Source organism: Eupeodes corollae, chromosome 1, assembly GCF_945859685.1.
Source record: "Eupeodes corollae chromosome 1, idEupCoro1.1, whole genome shotgun sequence".
In the NCBI taxonomy this organism is placed as follows: domain Eukaryota; kingdom Metazoa; phylum Arthropoda; class Insecta; order Diptera; family Syrphidae; genus Eupeodes; species Eupeodes corollae.
Genome location: NC_079147.1, coordinates 172600585 through 172625071, shown reverse-complemented (window position 1 = coordinate 172625071; position 24487 = coordinate 172600585). Strand labels below are relative to the sequence as shown.

At 30.0% G+C, this 24487-nt stretch overlaps 1 protein-coding gene across 2 annotated transcripts in view; it reads right to left on the bottom strand.

Moving 5' to 3' along the window:
- Positions 1-5953: 5953 nt before the first annotated feature.
- LOC129940601 (neuronal acetylcholine receptor subunit alpha-7-like) overlaps positions 5954-24487 on the bottom strand; it is a 141806-nt gene continuing 123272 nt past the window's right edge. The window contains exons 7-13 of one of the 2 annotated variants that reach the window (XM_056048987.1): positions 17208-17402; positions 13518-13604; positions 13278-13387; positions 7519-7670; positions 7320-7451; positions 7118-7256; positions 5954-6791 (exon numbers count right to left, since the gene is read on the bottom strand). In XM_056048987.1, coding sequence (XP_055904962.1) covers positions 6639-6791; positions 7118-7256; positions 7320-7451; positions 7519-7670; positions 13278-13387; positions 13518-13604; positions 17208-17402 — 968 coding nt within the window. In that variant the 3' untranslated portion in view covers positions 5954-6638. The remainder of the gene's footprint in view (positions 6792-7117; positions 7257-7319; positions 7452-7518; positions 7671-13277; positions 13388-13517; positions 13605-17207; positions 17403-24487) is intronic. The other variant, XM_056048988.1, reaches the window with a different exon arrangement.

Here is a 24487-nt window from a genome sequence, read left to right as displayed (position 1 = left end):
TAAAATAAAACCTTACACTCCAAAACAATCAATTGTTCAAAGCAAATATTAAACAAATATGATTTTTGTTGAATTTGGTACTTTAAATTAAAAATCCTGATAATGTTTTCTCTAAAATTTTCTAGCGTTCTTGCCTCCTAACTAATGTTATCTCTAAGAACCCACTCATACTTCAAGTAAGGTTCTTAGTGACGATCCTTGTGATAAGAACATTAACTGCAATAAATTACATGTTTAGTATGATTTATTTATCAAAAACTATGACCCACTCTTTATCAAAATGAATGAATGATTCACAACAAAATTATTACAAATAAAGTTTTAATTATTATGAACGAAGATGACATCATGCAGAACAAAATTAAAAAATATTGCTTTATTATATAAAATGACCAATATTTAACTAGAAAAGAAGTTATTAAAAGTGTTAGAAACATTCGATTGCATGCAAAATTTTATTATAATATATGTACAGACTATTTGTATGCAAAATACTTATTTGTTGTTAATAAAAGGCGTATTGTGTTTCAATGATATAAAAAAAATTATTTTTTTAAGTTGAACATCTGTTGCTGTTAAAAAATGTCTATTAAAAGAATAGTGTGCAAGTGAATTAAAAAAATACTATAGATACAAAAAATCTATATTAATTATTCTACCTTTTAATACATACTTTAATGAATCCATTTTCATATATTGAATAAAGTTGTTGCTGATGGAATCAATAGATCCTGTTTAAATCGCCGATTACTCTAAAATAAAATCTCTTGTAATGGACGCTGACAAACTGCGCAACATCAGAATTTTATCGCAAATAATTTTTAATTTTACGGCTTTGAATATAGTTTTTAGTGTGTGTATTTTTTATTTTAAAAATTAAGATATAATATTTTAACAAAATTCATTGATATTTTGTTTGCTTAGTTTCAAAACAAAATGACCCATTGCACTTGATAAGATTTAAATATTTATTGCGTCTAAAGTGTCAAAAGGAAATGATAGCCATTTTATTATCATAATAAAAAGAATTAAATAAAATTGAAAAAAAAAATATGTAGTGCTACTGATGTTCGAAGTCAGTTTTATGAGGGAACATATAAATAAATTAAATTATTAAATTAAATTTAAAAGTAATGGTGAGCTCCTAAAAAGTTCAGTGGAAGAAGTGATCTTATTTTAGAAATAATGTGTGGTTTATGAATGTAACGATGTTTGTGTAGTTTTATAAATAATACTTTTTAACAAATCTTTTTAAATTGTTGTTAAATGGTTTAAATACGATAAAAGCTCAGCTGTATTGATTTTCGTTTAATTATTATGTATCTTTGAGTTGATGACAAATTAAGTTTATAGAACAAATAAAATAATGACGATTCCTTTTTTTAAGTGGAGAGCATAACTATTTATGGTATTTCAATTAGTTGCTACTTATTGCTCTATCCGTAATTTAGGACAATACATTTTATAAAAAAAACCTCTTCCACTTCAATTAATGCCATTTGAATCGAGGTGATTTTGTAACTGAGACTTAGTTATTGATGTTAGTTTAAAAACTGTTGTCATTCTGTTCTTCAATTCTAAGTCATCTTTCTATTCATCTAAATTTTAAATTTACGGAGACATGGAGAAGGTTTTTTGCGTCACTCATTTAATGCATCTCTTGGCATGATGACAAAAATAACTTTAAATTTTTAAATTGTATTTGAAAAAACTAATAATCTGATGAACTCTTAGTCTCTTATCGTTTTAAACCATTTTACTGTTCCAACTTGATCCCTCCATTTCACTCCATATAAAAAAAACTGAGATAACTTTACCTTTTATAGCCCGGGCTTTTTTTCGTACTTTGATAGAATGCGATTTGAATAACATTTAAATTATGTTTTGTTTTTAAAATCAAATTAGAAAACTTTGCAAAGTTTTGAAATGTAATATATTGTTGTTAACAAACAACAATATAATAAAACTTAGAGAAAAAAAAATATTTTACACAATTACATATTTAACGAATAAAATTTAATAATATATCATTGATTGAATTGAATACTTATGAAAATCTAACAATCTTTGTATATAACACAAAGATAAGCCATTGAAATTAATTTATTTTCATTTACTATTAAACTCACGTGAAAATAATTTTATAAACGTATGTATACAAACAAAAATATATCCTTTACTAATATTTTTAATAAAAACTAATTTTGACCCCAATTTTCCTATATTTAATTATTTATTATATTAAGTGTACTTTTTGTTTTAAACGATATTAATTTTGATGATTTATATATTTTTTTTAATAGATTTATTTAAATTCTTTAAAATATATATCACAGTCATGCTGCTGATAATAGTGTTAGTTCATTTTTACTTCCTCGTTTTTAAAGATTAAATTTAAATTTCTGCCGGATTTATACTTCAAGAATGAGATTAAAAGATTGATTTAATAGATAGAAAATAATAAAAGAATATATAAACTAAATTAAAATATTTATTCATTCTAGATTATTTTCTTTTTTAATAATACAAATTGTAAATAGTTAAATATTTCTTTTTAAAATACTTATTTAAGAGAAGGAGAGAAGAGTTTTACTTTTATTATATATACACATATTAATAGATATTAATAATAATTATAATTTTTTCTTTCTTTAATGTAACTAGATGAGGAAAAGTTTAATTTTTAAAATGTATTGCCTTTTTTACCATTATAATATGTTATGAATTTAAATAGACTTTATTATATTAAATTTAATGATTAATGATAATTTGTTTGCAAATACCTTAATATTTCGCTTATAAAACTTTCGCCAAGGATTTAAGGAAAAAAATATATTAGGTATTTTAGTTTCGACAAATCGGTGACAATTTATCGAAATCAAAATAAGACATTTTACCTCTTAATACAATCCTTGCGACTTATTCTTATTTATTTAGAATCGTGGCTTTTGAATAATTATGTAAGAAATTTTTTTTCTTTCTTTTCAAATAATTAAAAAAAAAATATTTATCAAAGAAATTAAAAATATCTGTTTAATTTAATTTATTTCACCTATTGTGATGTTTGGAATTCGCTTACCAAAAAAAATGCTTTTTCAGTTTAGGAATGTGTAATCTTTAATATAGATAACACTTCATTTTGGGGGCATAAGTATGGTTATGTGTGAAAAGGTTGATTTTTTTGCGATTTGTGTATTTTGTTTTGTCATACTGATACTCACTCTTAAACAAATTAATATCGTTTTATGGCGGGAAAACAAAGAAAGAAAATAACGGAAGTGGAAAAAGGATTTTGCTATACATCAATATTACACAATATTATCATATTTTATTGAAATTAAGTTTAATTAAAATTCGTATATTCAAAGAAAATTCTGATTTACCTATAGCACAAGTTTACAATGAATACCCAAATAGACTGTAACTGAAAAATGTAAATTCTCTGATTTTGTGTGTAAAATTTAATTTTTCATTCGATTTATAATCTTTTATTTTAGTTTATCTTGTTTTGTGTAAGGTTTTTTCTTGTTTATTTATTTTTTATTTTTATTCTAGTTTTTTTTTTTAAGCTTTAGTCTTAGTATTTTGGGAGGTGATTTGTTGAGTGTTTTGTTACAAAATACTAAAAAAATGCTGTTTTGAGATGATTAAAGGATCTCTTGTTGGTTAATGTTGTGGAAGGTGATTTTAACATAAAATCATTTTTTTCTAATAAAATTAAAATTATTTGTTCTTAATAACCTACCACTGACAAAAAAAATCCAACAATATATCGAATAACCACTTTATCGATATTTTATCAACACGCAGATATTATTGCTCGCGGCCAACATTGTTTGTTTTTCAAAAATTGTTTGTTAAGTCTTTAGCTTGAATTTTTGTTTTCAATTTTTCAATTTTGTTCACTATTTTCAATGTTATATTTTTATTATTATTTTTAATATATCCTGTTACTAAACATCGTATGTCAAATTATAATTCAGAATGTCTTGCTCCTTAATTGTTTATGGGTTATTTCTATTGGTTTTTTAGTTTAGTATCTTATTTTTTGTATTGCTTAAAGGGTATAATAGAGTAAGTTTAATTTAATTGATAGATTTTTGAGTTGTGTTGTGTGGATTTTTGCAGGTGTCGTATTGTTCTATGTGAAATGTGATTTCATTTTTTAAGCTATTATTTTTTTATTTTCCTCACTCAAAGTGTTTTTTTTTTATTTCTAGAGTTTATAATTTAGTATATTTGTTTAACTAGCTTCTATTCTCCTACTTTGATATTAGCGTTTTTTATATTGATTGTTTTTTTTTATTTTGTAAAAAATCAAAACGACATGGCAGTTGAATTTACGGAAACCTTCATCAGAAATAATAATTTCTTTTGGTTTTATTCTTTTGATAAGTTGGTAAGTAAGGAAAATATGTTTTAATATTTGCTCTTGAAATAAGTGAAGGGTTTGTGAGAAACCCTTAAAAAAAGATTCTTACATTTGAGATGAACATTAAAGGGTTTTCTTCTAAATTCATTCCTGCCTTTTGCTATTGCAGCGGTTGCTTAAACACCATTTAAATTATTCTATAATTTGAAGATTTCACCAAACTTTATTTCAGTTATAAAATAACATTGTGTTAGAAGTCTCATAAAATCTAGAGTCTGTGTCGAAATTTAAAGTATTCCAAAATTTCTACAGCTCTAATGGTGTTAAGACATTTACAAAACCTGTCAAAGAAAAATGTTGTACGATTTTTGTATCACACATCTTTATGTAGGGTCCGCCAAATAACTTTTTTTGAAAATGCTATAAAAAAATCGAGTGTAGCTTTGGCTGTTTGGCATATAGCCTCGTCCAGTTGAAACCAAATGTTGCCAATATCCTCCTCTTCGAAAACTTGTTCAACATGGCCCGATAACTCCTTGTTCATTTACGAAGAAAAAAGGCCCAATTATGCCTCTGGACCAAAATCCCCACCAAACAGAGACATGGTTTGGGTTTAGCGGCTTTTCAATGTATGCGTCCGGTTTTATGTGCCTCAAATGCGACAATTTTGCCTGTTTACATACCGACCAAGATCAAAATAAGCTTCATCTGAAAAGATTTTTTTTGGCAGAATCGGCATCTTCTCTAAGTGTTGTTCCCACATTGTTTAAGTGTATACACAAGCATATTCATTCAGCGGAAGGATAAAACCAATTATCTGTCAAATCAGACATGAGCTAAGTGTTACCCTTCACAGAGTAAAAAAAACACGTTAGATGGCGGACCCTATATACGCTTAATAGTTTGAGAGGTATAGGGTAGAAAGACTGTAGCATAAGTCAATATGTTTTATTACATAAAGGTCCTCGGAATGGACCAAATCGCCTTTTTTGAGACCCAAATCAATTGAAAATTCTTGATGTTTTGTGGTTGAATTAGTTTGAGATTTAATGCTCATTCATACAATTATTTTGTATACCATTCCAAATTAAAAAAAAAAAAACATGAGTTACGAAAAATGTATTTGAATAATTTTTCATATCAGGAAATTGCTCTTGAACAGAGTTGCTGATGATATCACTATGTTGTAAATGACAACAATCTAAGATCTCCAGCCTATAGCACAGCAATATTATGCAATTACGACAGATTTCATATAGATTTCAATCATTTATAATTTGGACCAAGGGCTTACATTTTGGAATTAGAATATAGGTGTTGTTGATATTATAAATTATTGCAGTACCTTTTGCATGCTTCCAAGTCTCAAGTCATTATTATTATCTATAAGATAATATGGGTAGTTTTATTGCACAGCTCGATAACATTTTTGTAATGTTTCTTTTTTTAATGTAAAAATAATATATTTTCTAAAAGTTGATAGAAATTGAATTGAATGTTGGAAATCAACATGTTTCTGAGTCAATACTGGGAAAAAATAATGAAGTAAGGACCCCAAAGAAAACACCATTGTTGTGCGAATATTATATTTTCATTACAGTTTATATGCACATACGTATGTATAAGTACCCGCATATAATGTATATGTTTATCTATATTTGAATGCATTATATTTAACTTGATGCCTAATTTTTATTTCGGTTTTGTTCTCACTTTTTTTTTTTAAATATGTACAACTGTTTATTTTGGTTTAAATATCGACTTATTCTGTTTTTCTTTTCATCCACTTAGTGTTTAGTAACGTTTTGCTTTTTTATATTTCTTGAAAATAAAAGTTTTGTCGTTTCATACATTTTTGTTTATTTTTTTCTGATTTTTTTTCGATTTTTTTGTGTTTTTTTTAATATTATTTTTTTGCGAATTAATAAAAAATATTTTCTCCGGTACAAAATGAAAATAGTGTAGGTGTGTTTGTCTTTTTTTTGTTAATTTGTGTTGTATGTGTTAAATGTTGTATGACTTCCCTTCAATACAATTTGTTTTAAGTGGAAGAGTGTTTTACTTTTGTTTGTTTAAAGAAATTTAATTTAATTTAAATTTGTTTGTTTTTTTGGTTAAATTTTTGATGGTCAAAAATTTATTTTTTAATTTTTTCAGTGTTTTTTTTTTCTTTTGGTTTAGATTATTTAAAAAGTTTCGATATTAATTTAATAATTAACAAATTGATTTTATAATAAAACCAATAACAATAACTCCTCTCATATGGCTACGAGACAATAATATGTGGTGCTGAAAGTAATACAGCTATTGTGGCTAATATTGTGAACATTGTGAATATGATAAGGCACAGTCTGTCAACGACCATAGCTGCGAATTTCCAATCATTGGCAATGTCATTGTCCTCGTCTTCTTTACGGAGCTATGTTTTTTCGATCATTTTTATTTTGTTTTTTGATATAGATAAATTTTTTGTTAAAATAATAATTAAACGAAAAAGAGAGGAGAAAGAAAAATTGATAATTTCGGTAAATATTATGTTTTTTATTTGTATATTTTTTTTTTAATCTAATAGAAATGCAGGCATGCAGTTTTTGTACACCTGATAATTAAAAAGTTTAAATAGTTTTATTTCTAATAAACAACATTCAAATAACCTAAAATAACATAATTAACATAAAAATTGTATTTAAAGTCATATTTTAGTTTTACTTTATAAATAGAACGAATAGTAAATATAAAACATACCTGATCCGTTATGAAACGTATCTCTTTTAGAATTAACCCTAGTTCGTATTCTGTTGAGGATTTTATACACGTGTGATGTGTAACGGCATCTGGCATTCTTGTACTGCCAATCGGTCCAATGCTACCATCATCACCTTGACTATAATTTTGAACACATTAATATATTTGCCCTAATCTGTTCAAAACTTAGACAAATATTCACTTTTCATACCCGTATACAGTTCTATAAAATGCAGTATTATGTGGCAGTGTTCCCCCTGGAGTCATTGGTCTGCAATTGTGCCGAAAATCATCATCGATATCCAGCACATTTGCTAGTAAGGATTTTGAGGACCTAATAAAAAGTTTAATATTTTATATAAATTTGTGTTTCTTGTTTAAAAATTAAAATTTTAATAAACCTCTCTTTGAGTTCCACATCGGAAAGAATTTGATGTTTTCTTTCGGATGAAGTATCAGAACACGGTGTTGGTGGAAATTCCAATATTAGTGGTCTACCGGGTCGACTCATTCGAAGAATCCACGGTAGCCAACATAAAAATATGATTCGTATCTAAAATTAAAAAAAAAAACAATGCAAATATATTTTATACATGTAAATAAAATACAAACAAATTAGCCCGCTAAATGACAAGATTGTAATTGGTTTTTTTCCCACTCTCTACTTTATTTGTATTACTTGTATTTTTCAACCTACAATCTGTATTATTATCATGGAGATGTTATTTGTTTACTTTTGCCGTAGCTTTATGGCTTGTATCATTAAACGTATTGTACGATATTCTAAAATATTCGCAAATATTTTTATGAACTCTTTCGCTATCGGAAGACTCGTTCTTATAATAAATTGTGTTGTTATTTTAACTAAAATTGTTTTTTAAATTTAAATATTAGTTGGATTATTGGATGAGAAAAAGCGAAATATTCTTAAAACATAAGATATTTCCGACAATATTTTTATAACTATTGGCGTTATTGTTATCTCTTTGTATAAATTTAGTAAGAAAATCAATTTTAAATTTAAAAAGAGGCTGGGATCCGACCCACACCGATAACTTCTTATCCCGTCTGTCGATTTGTCTTTCTTAAAAGTTTGTAGGGTTGGCTTAAAAAAGTTGTATGTTGAATTATTCTTAAACATTTTAAAATTAACAACAAAAATTTTGTCCGTTTAAAGAAATAGAAAAGCTATTTGAGTCGAAAGTAAATTTTTACTAAATTTTAATAATGTTTTTTTTTTTGTTAGGTTTTAATTTTTGTAAAAAAAAATGTCTATTAGATTTTTCAGTTTTTTGTAAAAGAAAGTTTTTTAAAAAGATAAAAGGAGTCAAAAGCCAATATCTCAAAGTTTTGAAAAGATATTTGAGTCAAAAATCAATTTTGACCAACTTTTGTTAATTTTTTTTGTTTAGGTTTTTATTTTGTTGTAAAAAAAACTGTCAATTCGATTTTTCTTAAAATCTTACCAGGTGTTAAAAGCGTTATTTTTCGTTGCACAAAATTGTTTCGGAGATTAAATCATTTTGTATTCGTAAAATTTTCGAGGTGACACATTTTTTTTTCTCAGTTTTTGTTTATTTATAAAAAAACCTTTAATTGGATTTTTTTTTCAAAAAATATACTTGTATGGTACCACCTTACAATATATTGTTACGCTGGTCGAAAAATAAAACAATTTAAACGAATTTTTAACGAGCAAATTTCAAGTTCTTTATTTCTATAAAAATGGATGATTTTTTGTACAAAAAGGAACAAATAGGAATTCGCGCTCTTTTCCTCACCAAGTTCTTTATTTGTCTGCCATTTTACTTTCTATTATTTTTAGTTGTCATCTCAATTTTGATATCTTGTAGAAATTTACTTATAAAGATGTGACAAAAACTTTTTGCAAAATTATATAAAATTTAATTCAAGTCTCTAGCGTTTTCGGTTCATAAAATATTTAGGGTTAACCAAAGTTTTCACCTTTTTTTTAAAGTGCCACCCAAAAAAACCACCCACGCAATTTTCTTTAGAGGCCTTTCTGCATCTTTCTGCCTTATACTCTTTATAACAACATTAATTTGAAGTCGATATCACTTCTGGTTCTTGAGCTATAAGGACGACGAAAAAAACGTCGCGAACGTACTGACATACAAACGTAAGTACAGGCATCTTTCTAAAAATTTTTATTTCGACTCTAGGGACCTTGAAACCTCGAGAGATGTTAAAATTTTCAATTTGACAAATCGGAACTATTACAATAACATCCTACGGGAAGTTAAAAATAAATATCTAAGACTCATTACCACCTCATTTATTGCATCCTTATTCATCAATGTTCATATTTCTCAAATAAAATAAATCAAATTGCCCATAAAGCATAAACCTGATAGCATACTACAATCACTTGAAAACTTCATTATGTAATGTTTAAACTACACCTTTCCATTTTGATGTTGGTAGCTTGTCAGGATTGTTTTATTGATGTGTTCTAACTTTCCACAAAGTACCCTCAGTTAATTAACCTTCACACTAGTGGGTGCCTATATAGCTTGGATTGTGTAACCTAACATAACTACTTGTGCGAAATATGTGATTCATCAATCTGGCAAAACCCAAAACATTTAAACGCCTTAACTGAAATAATTTATACAGAAAGTATAAAACCTAAAATAACCAAACTAATACTACATGGTATACAGTAGATCAAATCTGCAACAAATGTAGTTGGTCTAATGGCTACGACTTGGTTAGATTATTGACATAAGCCAATGGTTTTTGATTTTTCACGAATAGTTTCTGAGTTGGAACGTTCCGAATTTACAAATTTGTTTGGATTTGAATTTACAAATTTGTTAGTTGCAAATTCAACATAATGAATTCACACTTCCTATACTTTTCATGTCAATAAATGGCAAATAATCGGTGGAATGGATGTATGGACTGGCATGTTAGTTTATTTATGTTTCTATTAATCTGGGACATTTACTTTAATAAGAGTTCCTAAGAAGAAAAAAGTTTAAGTATAACCAAAAGAACAAAACAGTAGTTGTTATAGTCTTGAAATGTACTACATATTTATACAACATTTTATTAATTTTTAGTTATATTATGATTTTAACTCACACAACTTTCCACCTATTTGGATGGTGGACATTTTATTTTTAAATTGGCAGCAATTTTCAGTTCAATTCAAAAAACTGCTTAAAGATAGAGCGAACAAACCAAAACTGATCATCTCAGAATATATTTTTCATTTAAAAAAATAATAATATGGCATCGAAAGAACATACATGTCAAACTCATTGTGCATTTTACCCCTTCGATAGTTGTTCATATGAATCTACTTATTAATTTTAAAAATGTACATCTTGTTTTCATTTTTTCTCTTTCCAAATTCTATTGAAATTTTCTGGCAACTCTTATTATACTAAAAACAAACATTTATTATAATCCTACTAAGAGGACCAAAAACATTATTGATTAAATCAATCACTATATCATTTCGGTATCATGATGGCAAGAATGATGGCGGGAAGGACATACGACCTATCTATACACATAAAATTAATCCATTAGACAATTTAAGTCGAAAAAGGATCAAATTGACATGTATGTTCGTTTATTGTGTAAAGACAACGATTTTTTTAAAATAAATGCATTTGCTTTTATTTATGTGCTTGACTGCTCCATATGCACCAATGTATATTCAATATCTAAAAAATAAAGGACACATAATGAAATTCAAGATTCGACTTGATTTGTAAGATATTTGGGATATCTACGTACATACGCATTTATATTTCTCTGGAAGGCTTTTTATTGGATTTCCACTAAAGGACACAATGCCGATGGATTGAAATGAAGAGAAAAATAATGTGTTGGATACACAAAAGATGCACCTAAAAGTTTGTTTGGCAATTGATCATTCATGTAGAGACTTATTATTACAATACTTGAATGAAAATCCACTCGTATAGATCTAAAACAAAAGGTTCTTACTTGCCCCTCCTAAATATTATATGCATGCACATATATCCCTGTTGGATTTTCTGAAATATGCCCTAAAGTTTCTTGCTGTGCAGTTTTTTTTGTTGTTTTTATGCTTATGTCCTGCAGAAAGTTTATAGTGCAATGCAAAAAAGCTTGGAGCTTCCATTATTTATAAATTCATGTGAATTAATCCTCAGAAGGGGGTTCAAGGGAGATTACTCATCTATATATTTGCTTTTTCTTGATACAAGGGGTTCAGTTGCGTAATGATTGTAAATGGCGGTGCCTGGCTCGGTTATATGTCCTGGAGTCAATTGTGAAGTTTAAGCGCAAACTTTGTAGAGGAGGAAGTTGTTGTTGTTTTTTCTGCTGTCCTGATGGGAAGTTATGCACATTTAGCGGTGTTATTTTGAATTAAATACCTACTAAGTTGATTGTGCAGTTGTATAGTGAAATTGGAGTCACTGACATGAATAGGTATGGAAGTGCTGTGGCCGTGAGAGGATTCACCAATCGGTAACTACGATAACGAAATGATTGCAATAAATACAAATTTGTAACTACAATACTTATTATGTGATCCTTTGTATCTAACAGATAAATGGGCTTTAGGGTTTGAAAGTAACCTATAGCTGCATGTTCTGCAATATAAAAATTATTTCAATAATCAACGCAGTTAGAAACAAACAATAATACAGCCGATTGTATTATTGTTTTTTTTTCGATGAAACTACTTAAGATTTTGACTTAAACACTTAAGGTTTAAATCAAGTCTATTTATTGAAAAGTAACACCTTTAATAAGCTATATCTTCAACTTGAAAACTATTGATGGCAAACAAAATTGAGTGAAATATTGACTAGATTACTAGAATGGTAAACATCGGTTGACTCATTGAACCATTAATATAACCTGTAAGCAATCCTTAAATTAAATTATCTGAACAAATTTTCTAAAAAATATTAAATAAAATAAAACCGCTTTTACACGATGATATAAAACCTATTGCCCATTTCAAGCTCCGATACCGACAAATTTCAGTATATGTAGCTACGACTCATATTGCGGGTTATAAAATGTATATATTCAAAAAAACTTTGGTTAACCCAGATAAGCTTTAATTAAATTAAACTTTTGAATAAAACTTTTTGTACACTTTTTTTACAATTAATGATTAAGAAACCAAATTAATTTGCTTTTTTTTAGTATCAGTTATAAAGCTAGAAGAAGTGATCTAGGATAGGTTCTTCAGAAATGCTGTGAATATTATCTATACGAAATTTCAAAAAATCATTAGAACAACAAATTATTTAAACACCGATTTGATAGAAGCCATCTATACTTGATATTATAGGGTAAATGTCAGAAACCGCTGTTTCAGACCATAATTAAGTTCTTACCATACACATTCATTGTATGTGTTTTATTTAAAATTAAAAAAATCAAGTCTTAAAAAATCACCATTTAACCATACTATGCGCTTTTCTATTTCATTTTAATCAATCATCAGCATTTTTGTGAATCGTATAGGTATAATATTATGTAGTTATGAAAAGCCTGTTGAAAAATTGCAATTAACCCTTAAATAATACCAGTTCCTATTTTTTCCAAATCCTAACCAATTACCACTAATTAAATTTCTCAACAATACACATATGTGCTTTGTATACATAGTTTTGTTGCCTTTGATGATTTTGTATATTATTACTCATATCAACCTTTTCAGAAAAAAAAGAAACAAAACAATAAAAAACAAAGCAGGAGAATATACCTCATCTACTACGTTCGGAAGGACTTAAATTTTTAATAACTTTCCGGCTACATAATTTACATTCGAACAAGTTTCACTTCACCCGACAGGATAACTCTTTCCAATCTTATTTATGTTTTTATAAACGATCTGGTATTGTTTCATTTTCCTGTCAACACAACAGGGTTCATTATTTTATTAATATATGCGAAAGGCCTTTTTGATCTACCTCACTCCCCCTCTTCCCACTCCCCGATAACTGCCTTCGCCAAAAACCTGCTTTTCAGATTACAATGTTAATAATAATAAATAATTAAAAAGGATTTATCATACGATATACTTAAATAAATAAAATACTTATCGTACAACATTATAATAGGTATAAAGGATCTTAAATGCAACATCAAAATAAATATGAAACACTCTTAAACTTACCCATTCGGACATTTCGTGAGTATTAGCGTTTCGATGATGATAATTTAATATTAATATCGTTGACACAACGGATGACGCTACCATAAACATTATGCAATTGAAATATGTACCTGCGATGTTGCCGGTGTGAGGGTTGGTGTACGATGCGTATACAATGGAATATTAAAGTTAATAAATTTATCGATAAATCTGTGTTTAAATAAAAAAAATCTGATGGATGGATGGATAAATGTATCATACCTAAAAGTGGGACAGCATCGGATGTCGCGGGCATCGTTTCTGCTACCATATTAAGGAAGACAGTAAGTGAGAGAAGAATTGTAACACCTGTATATGATAAGAGAAAAAATACCAAAAAGGACAATAATAAATTAAAAATCAATAGAAATTGCAAGAATATAAATATATATGTAGATAATAGTTTCTGCTTAAATTTTTGCGACAGAATTGGGTCACGGCAATAAGCAAGTTAGCACACTTGCAATATTGCTTTGAAATGCTGCTACTGATGTACACATAAGTCAAGGTTTGCACTAAGTGTATTTCATATGTTGTGTTTATTTTATAAATGTATGTAATACAGGTACTGCATGTGGCTAATGCAACATTGGAAATTGATATTGGAGGTATTACTCAAATAATTACAGCCACAGGGTTATTGAAAATGTATGAATTGCAAGTCACAGGCAATACCCAGGTTTGCCTTGCAGCTTTTCCCAGAGGCACAGATATACAGAAAAGGGGGAGATGTTGCTGCTTAATTTTTATTTTTATTGGTTTTGAATATTTAGGATAAGCCTGCCTGGGGATTGTAAGGGCCTAGCAATATACTATTTAAATGGGTCAAAATTGTTTCTGGGTACGTTATAGCGTTGACATCATGGCCAATGCATACTTATATACCTACACATACCTTAAAACTACTGGCTTTACTATTAGTTATTTGAGTGACCCATTTTGTTTGAATGCAATGAATTTGCAAATGCGATATTATATGTTGTGAATTTAGAGTACTTGGAAAGAGCCCTACTCCAGTGGAATTTTTTAATGGAATATGTTTGTTTCAAGGAATTTAAACACGCAAAATCAGTGGGTTGTTTTAACTTGTTAAACATTAATTTGCTTAATGCATTAATAATTTGATTATTAAAAGGCAAGTACTTTTATTTTTCTTAAAATAGTAAAACTTTCGTCATCTTCCCAAGTTAAATAAATATGAGTTTATTTTAGCTTACGAAATTTATTAAATAATTTATAATATCATCGGACTCAGATTGGTTTGTCTGTTTTACTAAATTGCCATCTTCTTTCTGGGTGTTTTTTTTTGGCAAACTCAGTGCGCTTCTCTAGTTTTAAGGTTGCCATAGGTTCAACCAACAAAAGGAAAAGAATAGTTGAAAACATATCCTCTTCCTCGAAAATGTGCAGAAAAATCTGAGTTGGTCAGTTCGCGCAATATTTATAAATGATTATAAAATAAAGAAAGCCTCATGTTTTCATACGCAGATGAAATTCTTCTAAAAATATGGGTTTCAGCAGGATAGATAATTACTCGAAACATTTAAGTCGGGTTATATACATACTCGTAAGTGTGGTTTTGGTCTTAAATTTCGCAACGAAACCATTTGGGAGACATTTAAATACCAGTTCATGATACCGTATCTATACTACAAAACAAAACACCCAACCGCGTACCTACCCCAGATTATATAGTGTCTTCAAGCAGGAGGGGCTGCAGCATCCCCCACCCAAACCTCAAAGCATCACTCACTCACAACTGTAATCTAATTCGGCCTTACCTTTGATTAAGTATAATAAGGTTCAGTTCGTAAGACTGTCATGCCAGAGGTCTTGAGTCGATCTCTGCCTGTGCCATCCAAAGTTTTTTTCACGGGTACTGCCTTTTGCAAGAAATTGACAAATCGCCCAAGAGTAATTTTTGTCATGGAAAGTGCTTTCTCAAATCTCATATAAAACGATTGGATTCGGCTTAAAACTGTAGGTCCCTCCCATTCCTTTCAACATTAATAGCACACAGGGTAGGTTGAGAGTTGTAAGTCACTAGTTTTCAATCGCTTTACTTTATTGCACGTTTTTTCACCGCATTTATGAACAACGTAGTTAACAGAAAATTGATACTTATGATGAAAAACGTATTTAAATAATTTAAGCAAGTTATTTTTTCTTTGCATTCCAAAATGTTAAGATTCTGATTTTACTGTGCTACACAAAAAATAAATGCTACAAGAATAAAATTCATAACGTAACCTTAACAAAAATAAAGTATCTTATGACAATGGTGTAGAAAAATCGCTCCGACCAGATAGCAGCCCGAAAATCGTGTTCACCATAGAAATCGGTCCATCCGTTTTGGAGTTATAAGCGGAGTGAATGGGAAAGAAGCCATTGCAAAATTCAGTCGGTTAGGTGCAACAAAGTTGCATGCAAATAAAATTAATATATTGACTTCAACTAATTTTGTGTCTCTTATGTGAGTAACGTAATTTTGTATCATGGCTTTCTCTTAAATGCATGTCATCAACCATTCAAACTAATTTGATTGAAAAAAATGCAAAACATTGACAAATGTTTACCACACTATAAAAGAGATACTATGCATATTTAAATTAATTTCTAGGTTAGTTATTCTTTTATATCCTTGCTCCTTTTCGAACCAGGGTAATGCAGAGACTAGAAAACTTTTTCGAATATTTGATGCATCGCTATTTTGGTGTTTCCTCTTCCTTCCATTCCATCCTATACGTTACTCGCTTAGTTGAACATTTTGTAACCTCGCTGTTGGATCAAGTTAAACCAGTATTTCCAAGGACTTTATGTAAGGTAGAATAAAAAACAGAAAAAAATCAGGAAAGGACATACTTTTATGTTTGCATGTGCACTCTAGAAAGCCCAATATTGTTTTGCTGATTGTATAGCAAAGTGCAAATATTGACAAGTTTTGTTTTATTCTTGCCCTGCACAAATCTTCTCGATTTTAAAGAAGGCGTCCACCGTAGTTTCGTAGCCATATAAGCCGTCAAAGTCCTTCGCCTCGTGCTAAAATATAGCTATGAATTATTTAAAAGTCGGTCTCTACGAGAGTAAGGACTCAAGTGAAATTGAGTGCCACAAGGATATACCAACACATAACATCACACAAACACACTCAAACAACAAACACAAAATAACAAAAAGTTTTCTGATGTTTATTAAGGGTTTCAATGAAGATTAAAATTGTGTATGCCCAAGTGTCATTGTCATCGGGCGATGTTAAAAACCACCCATCTAATTTAAAGCGAAGTAATCCTTGTTAAAGTGAAAACTATTTTTGTTCCTTTTCTTTTGCTGGTAGAGAAATCTATCATCTTAATTGAATTTATTGAGTATGATGAAAAAAAGGAAAAAAAACAAAAAATAATTTCGTCAGCAGCAGAAAATTTTAAATACGAAATCTGTTTGGATGGTACGTGTATGAAAGTCGTATATGAAAGTTGGTATACATAAGTCGAAGTGATATTTTCCTCCCGCATTCTTGATATGGTTTTGAATTTCAATGCGAAGAGTATCAACATCATCATCATCGTCGTTCTTTATATTTGCTTAAAAATTCTATAAATTGGCTCTAGGAATGCAATTCGTAATTTAAACTGCTTGAGTACTGCACACTTAGCATAGTGAGGATAATCAAAAGAACTACTTCTTTTTTTTATTCTTTATTTCGATGCCATAATACTGTGAAATGGATTATTGAAATCTATCTGCGTCTATATGTATAAAACGAGTATACACAAATAAAAAGTACTTTCTTCTATTTTCTTGTTATATTATTAAGTTCCTTTTAAGGTACGAGTAAAACGCAATATGAAAACCAATAAGAATTATTATAATTATTGACTTAATGGAATTTTGTTTGTTTGTTTATTTACAAACCTAATGATAATTTTTCTCCTGAATCTGGTGGCAGTGTGAATCCCAACAGGGCCATTGATGCAATCAGAACACACGGAATAATTAAATTAAAAAAATAATACAACGTTCGCCGACGAATAATAATGGCGAATGTGATATCGATATATGGTTCTGGGCAGCAATTGTAGTAGATTTCGTTACGTTTGCCTGGAACACCTGTAAAAGAGATTAAGAATAATAATAATAAAAATGTGTTTATAAGTATGACATTACGTTTTTTTTTTTAATAGAGGATTCTGAAATTTATTTTTTCAAGGAATAATTTATATTTTAGATTTACGGTTGTGAAATAATCTGATACATATTGGAGGACCATTACATCTTGTGGTTAGAAAAGTCAGTTTTAATTCAAATTCAAACAAAACTTATTTAACTTTTAAGAAACTCTTGTTTCTTAATATTAAACGACATGAGCCAAAAAAAAAGAATCATTGTTTTCAATGAAGTGTTTAGATACAAAAAATGGGCTGTAGCACTACACTTGTTTATAGATTCTATTGGTGGTTTTCACAACTAGAACTTAGAACCTGATATTTTTGGACCTAAGCTTAGTAAATTCAGTCAATACATTGGACAAGACGTTTTAACTGTTTTTGTGCGCTCTCTGATGTCACCAACAAATCAAAACTTCAGTGTCTATACGCTTACTACCACATAAATGGCACCCTCCGGTAAACACTGTCCGAAAATGCGTTGACGCGTATGTGAATCAACGTGAAGTCTGTCAACTCGTTGACTCGCTCGCAAAACACTGACGATCACATATAAAACTTCTGAACATATCTTCAGCAAGGTAAAGCCATTTTATGAGGAAATTAACCTTTTTTTAGTGCAACAGATAAAAGGTTTTAAAAATAATTTAAAGTAAGAGATGCTTGGAACATTAAAAAAAATCAGAAGAGGATAAAATATCTGTGGTGAAAAGGTACGGAAAGTGGTTAAAGTTTTACCAGAAACCCCCACCCAATAATTTTTAGGAATGTTTATGGAAGTTGCCTTAAATGCTTGGAGAACCAATAAATAAAAGAAGTCATACAATACATTGATTGTAAAACTGTTTTTTTTTTTCAACAAAAGAAGTCATGCAATAATTAATTGGAAAAGAGTGTTTTTTTTTAAAGATTTTCCTTAAAAGGACGATACCTTATTTTTTTAATTTGCGTATGTGTCCTAAATTTGATTCCATAGAATCAAGGCGTTTAAATAAATTTAAAATATATTTTGTATGGGTTTTCATTGATGAAACCATTGATGTATAGGGTCCATTTGTTGTAGGTATCTTACATCAATTTGAGGATATAAGCAACAAAAAATTATTAAGACAATGTTATTCAGATAAAGAAAACAAACCACGCTACAATCGCTCGAGCTTTTGACCAATCTGTTAACCTATTTGGAAAACATATCAAACAAAATAAAATGTTTCTGTTTCTAAAAGATGCAGCTCCTTATATGGTGAAAGCATCTCATACACTGAAAATATTTTATCCAAAAATAATGTATGACACCTGCCTGGTTCATAGCTCGAATTATGGGTTTCTCAGTGAGACTATACATTTAATGGACGAAGCAATTTCAAAAATACATGGTGTAGAATCGCCAATCAATTTGCAAAAAAATGGAAAACGTCCTTAAAAAAAAACGAGGGACACACACAAATGAAAATAATCTTCACATTCTTAAATGGGGATAAAGAAAATTGTTTCGATCGTCAATTTTCAGTTTAATGTTTCCTTTAAACGTCTGTTGACGTGGAAATGTCATAATTAAGGCTAGGATTTCCATGCAAATGGATATTTTTTTGAGAAAATTTAGAAGCACAGGATAGAAACACAAGCACGATTCATTAAATTTACTTTGAAATGGAATTTAATCGTTAGTGCATATTTTTGCATATCTTATGGTAAATGCATATTTAATTTTTAATTGCATATTTTCAATAATAAATTTCCCAAAACCGAAGCAATCCTACAAAAATTCGTGCCTTAACTTTATACTCTAATCAGTTCCAGTGGGAAACTTGTTTTTAATTATTTTTTCTGGGTGAGTAGGCTGAAATAGCTGTAATTTTGTGGTTCTTCTATATTTCGAGTTTCATTTGACAAACCGTTCTTTTTTTCTATTCTTAAGTTTCTGGATTTTAATTTATAGACGTCGTCGATGATCTTTCGTTGAAAACAGAATTTTTCTTTTGGAAAGTTTTAAATTTAAGATTTGATTTTGAGTGGAATTGTAAGAAATAAGAGATAAGCAGCTAGAACAATGCAAAGACGTGTGTAATTGCAGTTCTCAAAAAATATGTTTCGGACAACCCGCAAACTTTCACAAATGATGGACAGATCCTTTCTGCTTATTTTGTAGCAAAGGTGTCTCCGATGATAAAAAGTTCCAAGTTGACCAACACCTTAAATCTATGAGACGTTATATCAAAACTTTCGAATTCTACGAGCTCGCAGCAACTCCTTTCGTTTCAAAACAAAGTAATTTTAATATGGATATACGTATGTGAGGCATTTGTTGCATCTCATATTCGGTTAAGTAAACTCAATAATCCCAGTTTGGAAAATTTTGTTTGAATATACCAAAGAAATCGTGCCAGATTCTGCAAATTTGCGTAAAAACTACATTTATAAAATTCATATTTTACTAACAGGTAAAATAAAATCGGACTTCAAAGACGAATATATATGGATTTCAATTGATGAGGCCACAGACATTCAATGACGTTTTGCGGGTGTGCTACGCCAAAACGAAGATTCACGCAAAAAAGTATTGCTAAATGTTGACGTGTTGGAGAAAACAAACCATTCCACGATTGCCTAAATTTTTGACCAAACAGTCAATTATGTTGGCATAAAAAGAAACAAAATACTTCTGTTTTTAATTGTTGCCGCTCCATACAAGGTAAAGGGCGCTCGAGGGTTAAACATTTTGTATCAGAAATTGATTCACGTAACGTGTTAAGGGCATGCATTACATAGAGTGGTAGAAAAGATAAGAAGTAATTTTAAAAATGTAGATCTTTTAATCTCTAGTGAAAAAAATATATTTTTAAAAGCATACTATCTCGCGTTGAGCATTTCAATACAAGGTATTTCTTGACTCCTCTTGCCACACAGCCAATTGTCACCAGGTGGGGAACTTGGTTGGAAGCTGTAGCTTACTACGCCAAGAACTATGAAGAATTTGAAGATGTTGTATATGGGCTTAATGACTCGGATGCCGTTGCAATTAATAATATAAAAAAGGCATTGAAGAAACCTTCTTTAAAGAGAAAAATTATTTTCATTAATAATATTGTATTTCTTGAAAGATATAATTCTACAGCTCGAGGGAAAAAATTGCTTAAAAAAACAAGTGAATCTTATTGACATAGTCCTTTCTAAGATTGTTGCAGTTCAAGGGTCTTTTGGTGCAGCGATTAAAAAGAATAAATGCATAATATTTTGAAGAAAAATTGTGTTTTTTGTTTTAAATCAAAAATATATGCAAGTTTTTTTTTTGTCTGAGTTGCGCCGAAAAAGATTATATTGAGGACTTAACAGCTCAAGAAATATGTTCCCATTGACATCAGTTGACGTGGAACGATCGTTTTCTATGTATCTTCAAAATATTGGAATCGAAGAAAAGCTTAAGCATCATTCTTCAGTCAAAATATTTTGCGCATGCTTGCCAGGCAAAAATTCTTGCGAAGAAAAACGAATGCATTTTAAAAGTGACCTTAGAAAACTCTTAATAAGAAACGAAAATTACGTTGTGGGCGGTGATTTTAACTGCCGTCACAGAAATTGGGGCTGTAATCGTGCAAATTCGTGGGGTAATGTGTTATCTGATATGTCTTATTTGTTTCCGTTTAGTCCTACGTACTTTCCGTCTGGGTCTAGAGGTAGCCCTTCCATCCTTAACCTATTCATCACAAATACATATTCCATCTTTTTTCACACAACCTAAAACTATGCAACGTTTAAATTCTGATCATGTTCCCGTCTGTTTTAAAATGCTTCAAAACCCGGAAGTTACTAAAAGTTATTATCTGGATTTTAAAAATACAAATTGGAAACGATATAAAAAAGAATTAAAGTCAAAACTTAGAACAATGCCTGTTGATTTGAGTAGGGTATGTTCAAAGGATGATATAGACACTCAGATCAATGCTTTTTCTTAAATTATTTTAGAAACAATAGAATCATGCGCTCCCAAGAAAATAAGAAAATCATTTGTTTTTAAGATGCCCGAATACATTCTTGAATATATTCGTATTAGAAATTCTTTTAAGAGACAATGGCATCGTTATGGACTTGCTTCATATTAAAATATGAAAGGAAGGAAGCAAAACAAAAACAGACATATTACAAATCTAGAAAATGGCAATTATTTAGCTTACGAAGACTCAAAAAAGGCTAATGTCCTCAGAACAACTTTTTTGAATAACCATTTAGTGTCCCAACATCTCAGTGATGATGAAACCAAAAACCTCGTAAGCCAATCAATAAGTTCTATAAACACACAAATTGTTGATACACCTGTTAACCAACTGATCACCATAGAAGATGTTAAACATATTGTTTCCAATCTTAAATCGAAGAAGTCTGTTTTACTAGACAAAATCAAAAACGAATATATTATAATGCTACCCAAAGCTGGGCTTGTATTTTTAGTCTTTTTGGTCAATGAATGTTTAAAAACATAATATTTTCCCAAGCTTTGGAAAACGGCTAAGGTTATACCTATTTCAAAGCCTGGGAAAAACTTAAAGCTTCCACAAAGCTATCGACCAATAAGTTTGTTAAGTAGTCTTAGCAAAATTTTGGAAAAGATTTTAAAAGAAAAAATATTAGAAATTGTTGATCAATTGAACATTATTCCTTATGAACAATTTGGGTTTAGAAAACCCCAACTACTCACCAAGTATTGCGAGTATGCCAGTATGTGTAAAAGAATCGTTTGCTTGGCAAATCAACTGGTCTCATTTTATTAGACATAAATAAAGCTTTTGATACTGTGTGGCACGATGCAATGGTGCTTATATAGCACTTTGCTTGATGCACTTCTGGCAGGATTACATGATTTCACGCAAAACATCGAAATTGAAGAAGATTTAGAGAAAATCATTGAAAACCTTCAACATAATGATGAAGAAGAACCCAAGGCATCACCGGCTAAACTTGATGTAAATATAATAGAATCAATCTCACTAGACCAGCATAGCACCTTCAGCTAGTGCATATGTTCTGTAGCAAAAGAGGCAACGAAAGTACAAGGCTCTGTTGCTTTGTCTATTGTGTTCAAAAAATTTAGTAGTTCAAAAAAACCTGCAACAACAGGCAGAAAAATGTTAGAAACAGGGGACAAGAAATTTCCTTCTGTGTCCTTAGGAACTTCCGTAAGGGTTTCCGTACCAAAAAGTCGACCGGGAACGTGGTGACGACGCCCGAAAAATTATAGGTGTAATCCTTAATAAAACAGATAACGAGCTTTATCAGATTGGAACCAAAAATGGAATCATAAAACAATTGTATTCTCGATCTGAATTCAATGTGTTCCCAAGAGGTATTCTCAATACCAAATAAGTACCTAGTACCGAAATTTCCACACGCACAGGTGCGAATATGCAATCAACTGTGACTGGATAAGGATTCAAAAAATGTCTTTGCAAGAAGGGCTGTAATTCATCAAAATGTTCACTCCAGCTTACACTGTAAAATAAATAAGTTCTTTCATTTAAAAAAAATAATACAAAATTACTCGTAAGAAAAAATCTTGTTATTTCATTTTTAGTTGGTATGTTTCATTTTTCTAGATTTTTGGTATACATAATATTAATTTAACACATTTCCTAGCATTGTTAAGCAGTCAGCCTTAAAAGAAGACATTTTATAAGCTAGTTGGGATACAGAGAGTAAACAAATTTCAAATTGGGTAATTTTTCAATGAAAGACTAACGTACCGAAAACGAGTCATTGTGTCCCAATAGCATTGACTCAAAAATATAAGTATGTCAAAGCGAGCGACTATGGTTCTTGAAATAAAGAGAGCGAGATTACGGGTTTTCCGTACATTTTAATTTCGATCAAAAATTTATATTGAGTTAATTTTTTTTGATAATTAGAGAACACTAAGAGGGTTTTATATACCTTTAATTTGCCAAAGACACATGAGAGCATTAGGAAAAGAGGGAAGGGTTGGAAAAAAAGTGTCGGTGTACATTGATTTGAAATTCCTGAACATTGCAATGACAGAGCGTGGCAAGGCATTCCACAATCCACTTAAAAATGAATATGCTTCATAGTATGGCCAAAGTTGGACTCAAGGGTAAATTGTTTTGCAATCCTAGAAGCGTAGGTATTACGGGATAAATTGTTTGAGGGCAGGGATGCAACTGGCTATTTCACTCGAGCATAGTCCATTAAAATTACGGTAAAAAAGGGTGAGACAAACAAATTTTTCGTCGATGTTAAAGTGCGGTAAACGATTTGACGATGTTAATGTCAACAATCATTTTAAATGCTGTTCTTTGAATAATGTGCAAGAGGCTTTAATAAATAACTGGAGCAGCAGCCCAGAGATCAGAGTTATATTTAAGTTTCGGAAGTATATAGGTTTTGTATATTGTAGCCAGATCAGACGAGGAGCAAAATTTCGTCCATCTTCTCAAAAAAACCTAGTTATCTTGCCGCATTTTTGACGTCATCGCGTATGTGATCGGTCCACAAAAAAAGGTTGCTGATGCACATTCCGAGGATGTCGAGATTTTCAGATGGATAGTGGCAAAGAAGGTATATCTCGCTTTAACGATACGAGACATCATTGGGTTTTCGAAGCATTAAATTATACGCGGTTTTTTTATTTCCCTTTATACAATGCTAGGTCGGAATTTAATGAGCTTATCATATTTTGACGTTGCAGTTCCACATCCGAAGAGGAGGGCTGTGAGCATGGAAACGAATATGAAAAACTGTGAGTGCTATCGTCAGCGAATCAATGTTTTGGATTAGAACCATGAACGGTTTGAATGAAAATTTCTAATATAGCGAAGAAGATATTTGTCAATACCAAAAACACGATTTTCTGTAAAAGAGCAAGGTTCCAGACTTTTTTAAATGCCTTTGAAATATCAAGTACAATAATCTTACTTTCTCTAAAACGATGTAAAGATTTGTTCCACTGTTCGGTGAGATGAGCCATGAGTGGACCTATTGCTACGAAAGCCGTATTGCGATCATTAAGAAGCTTCCGTTCCT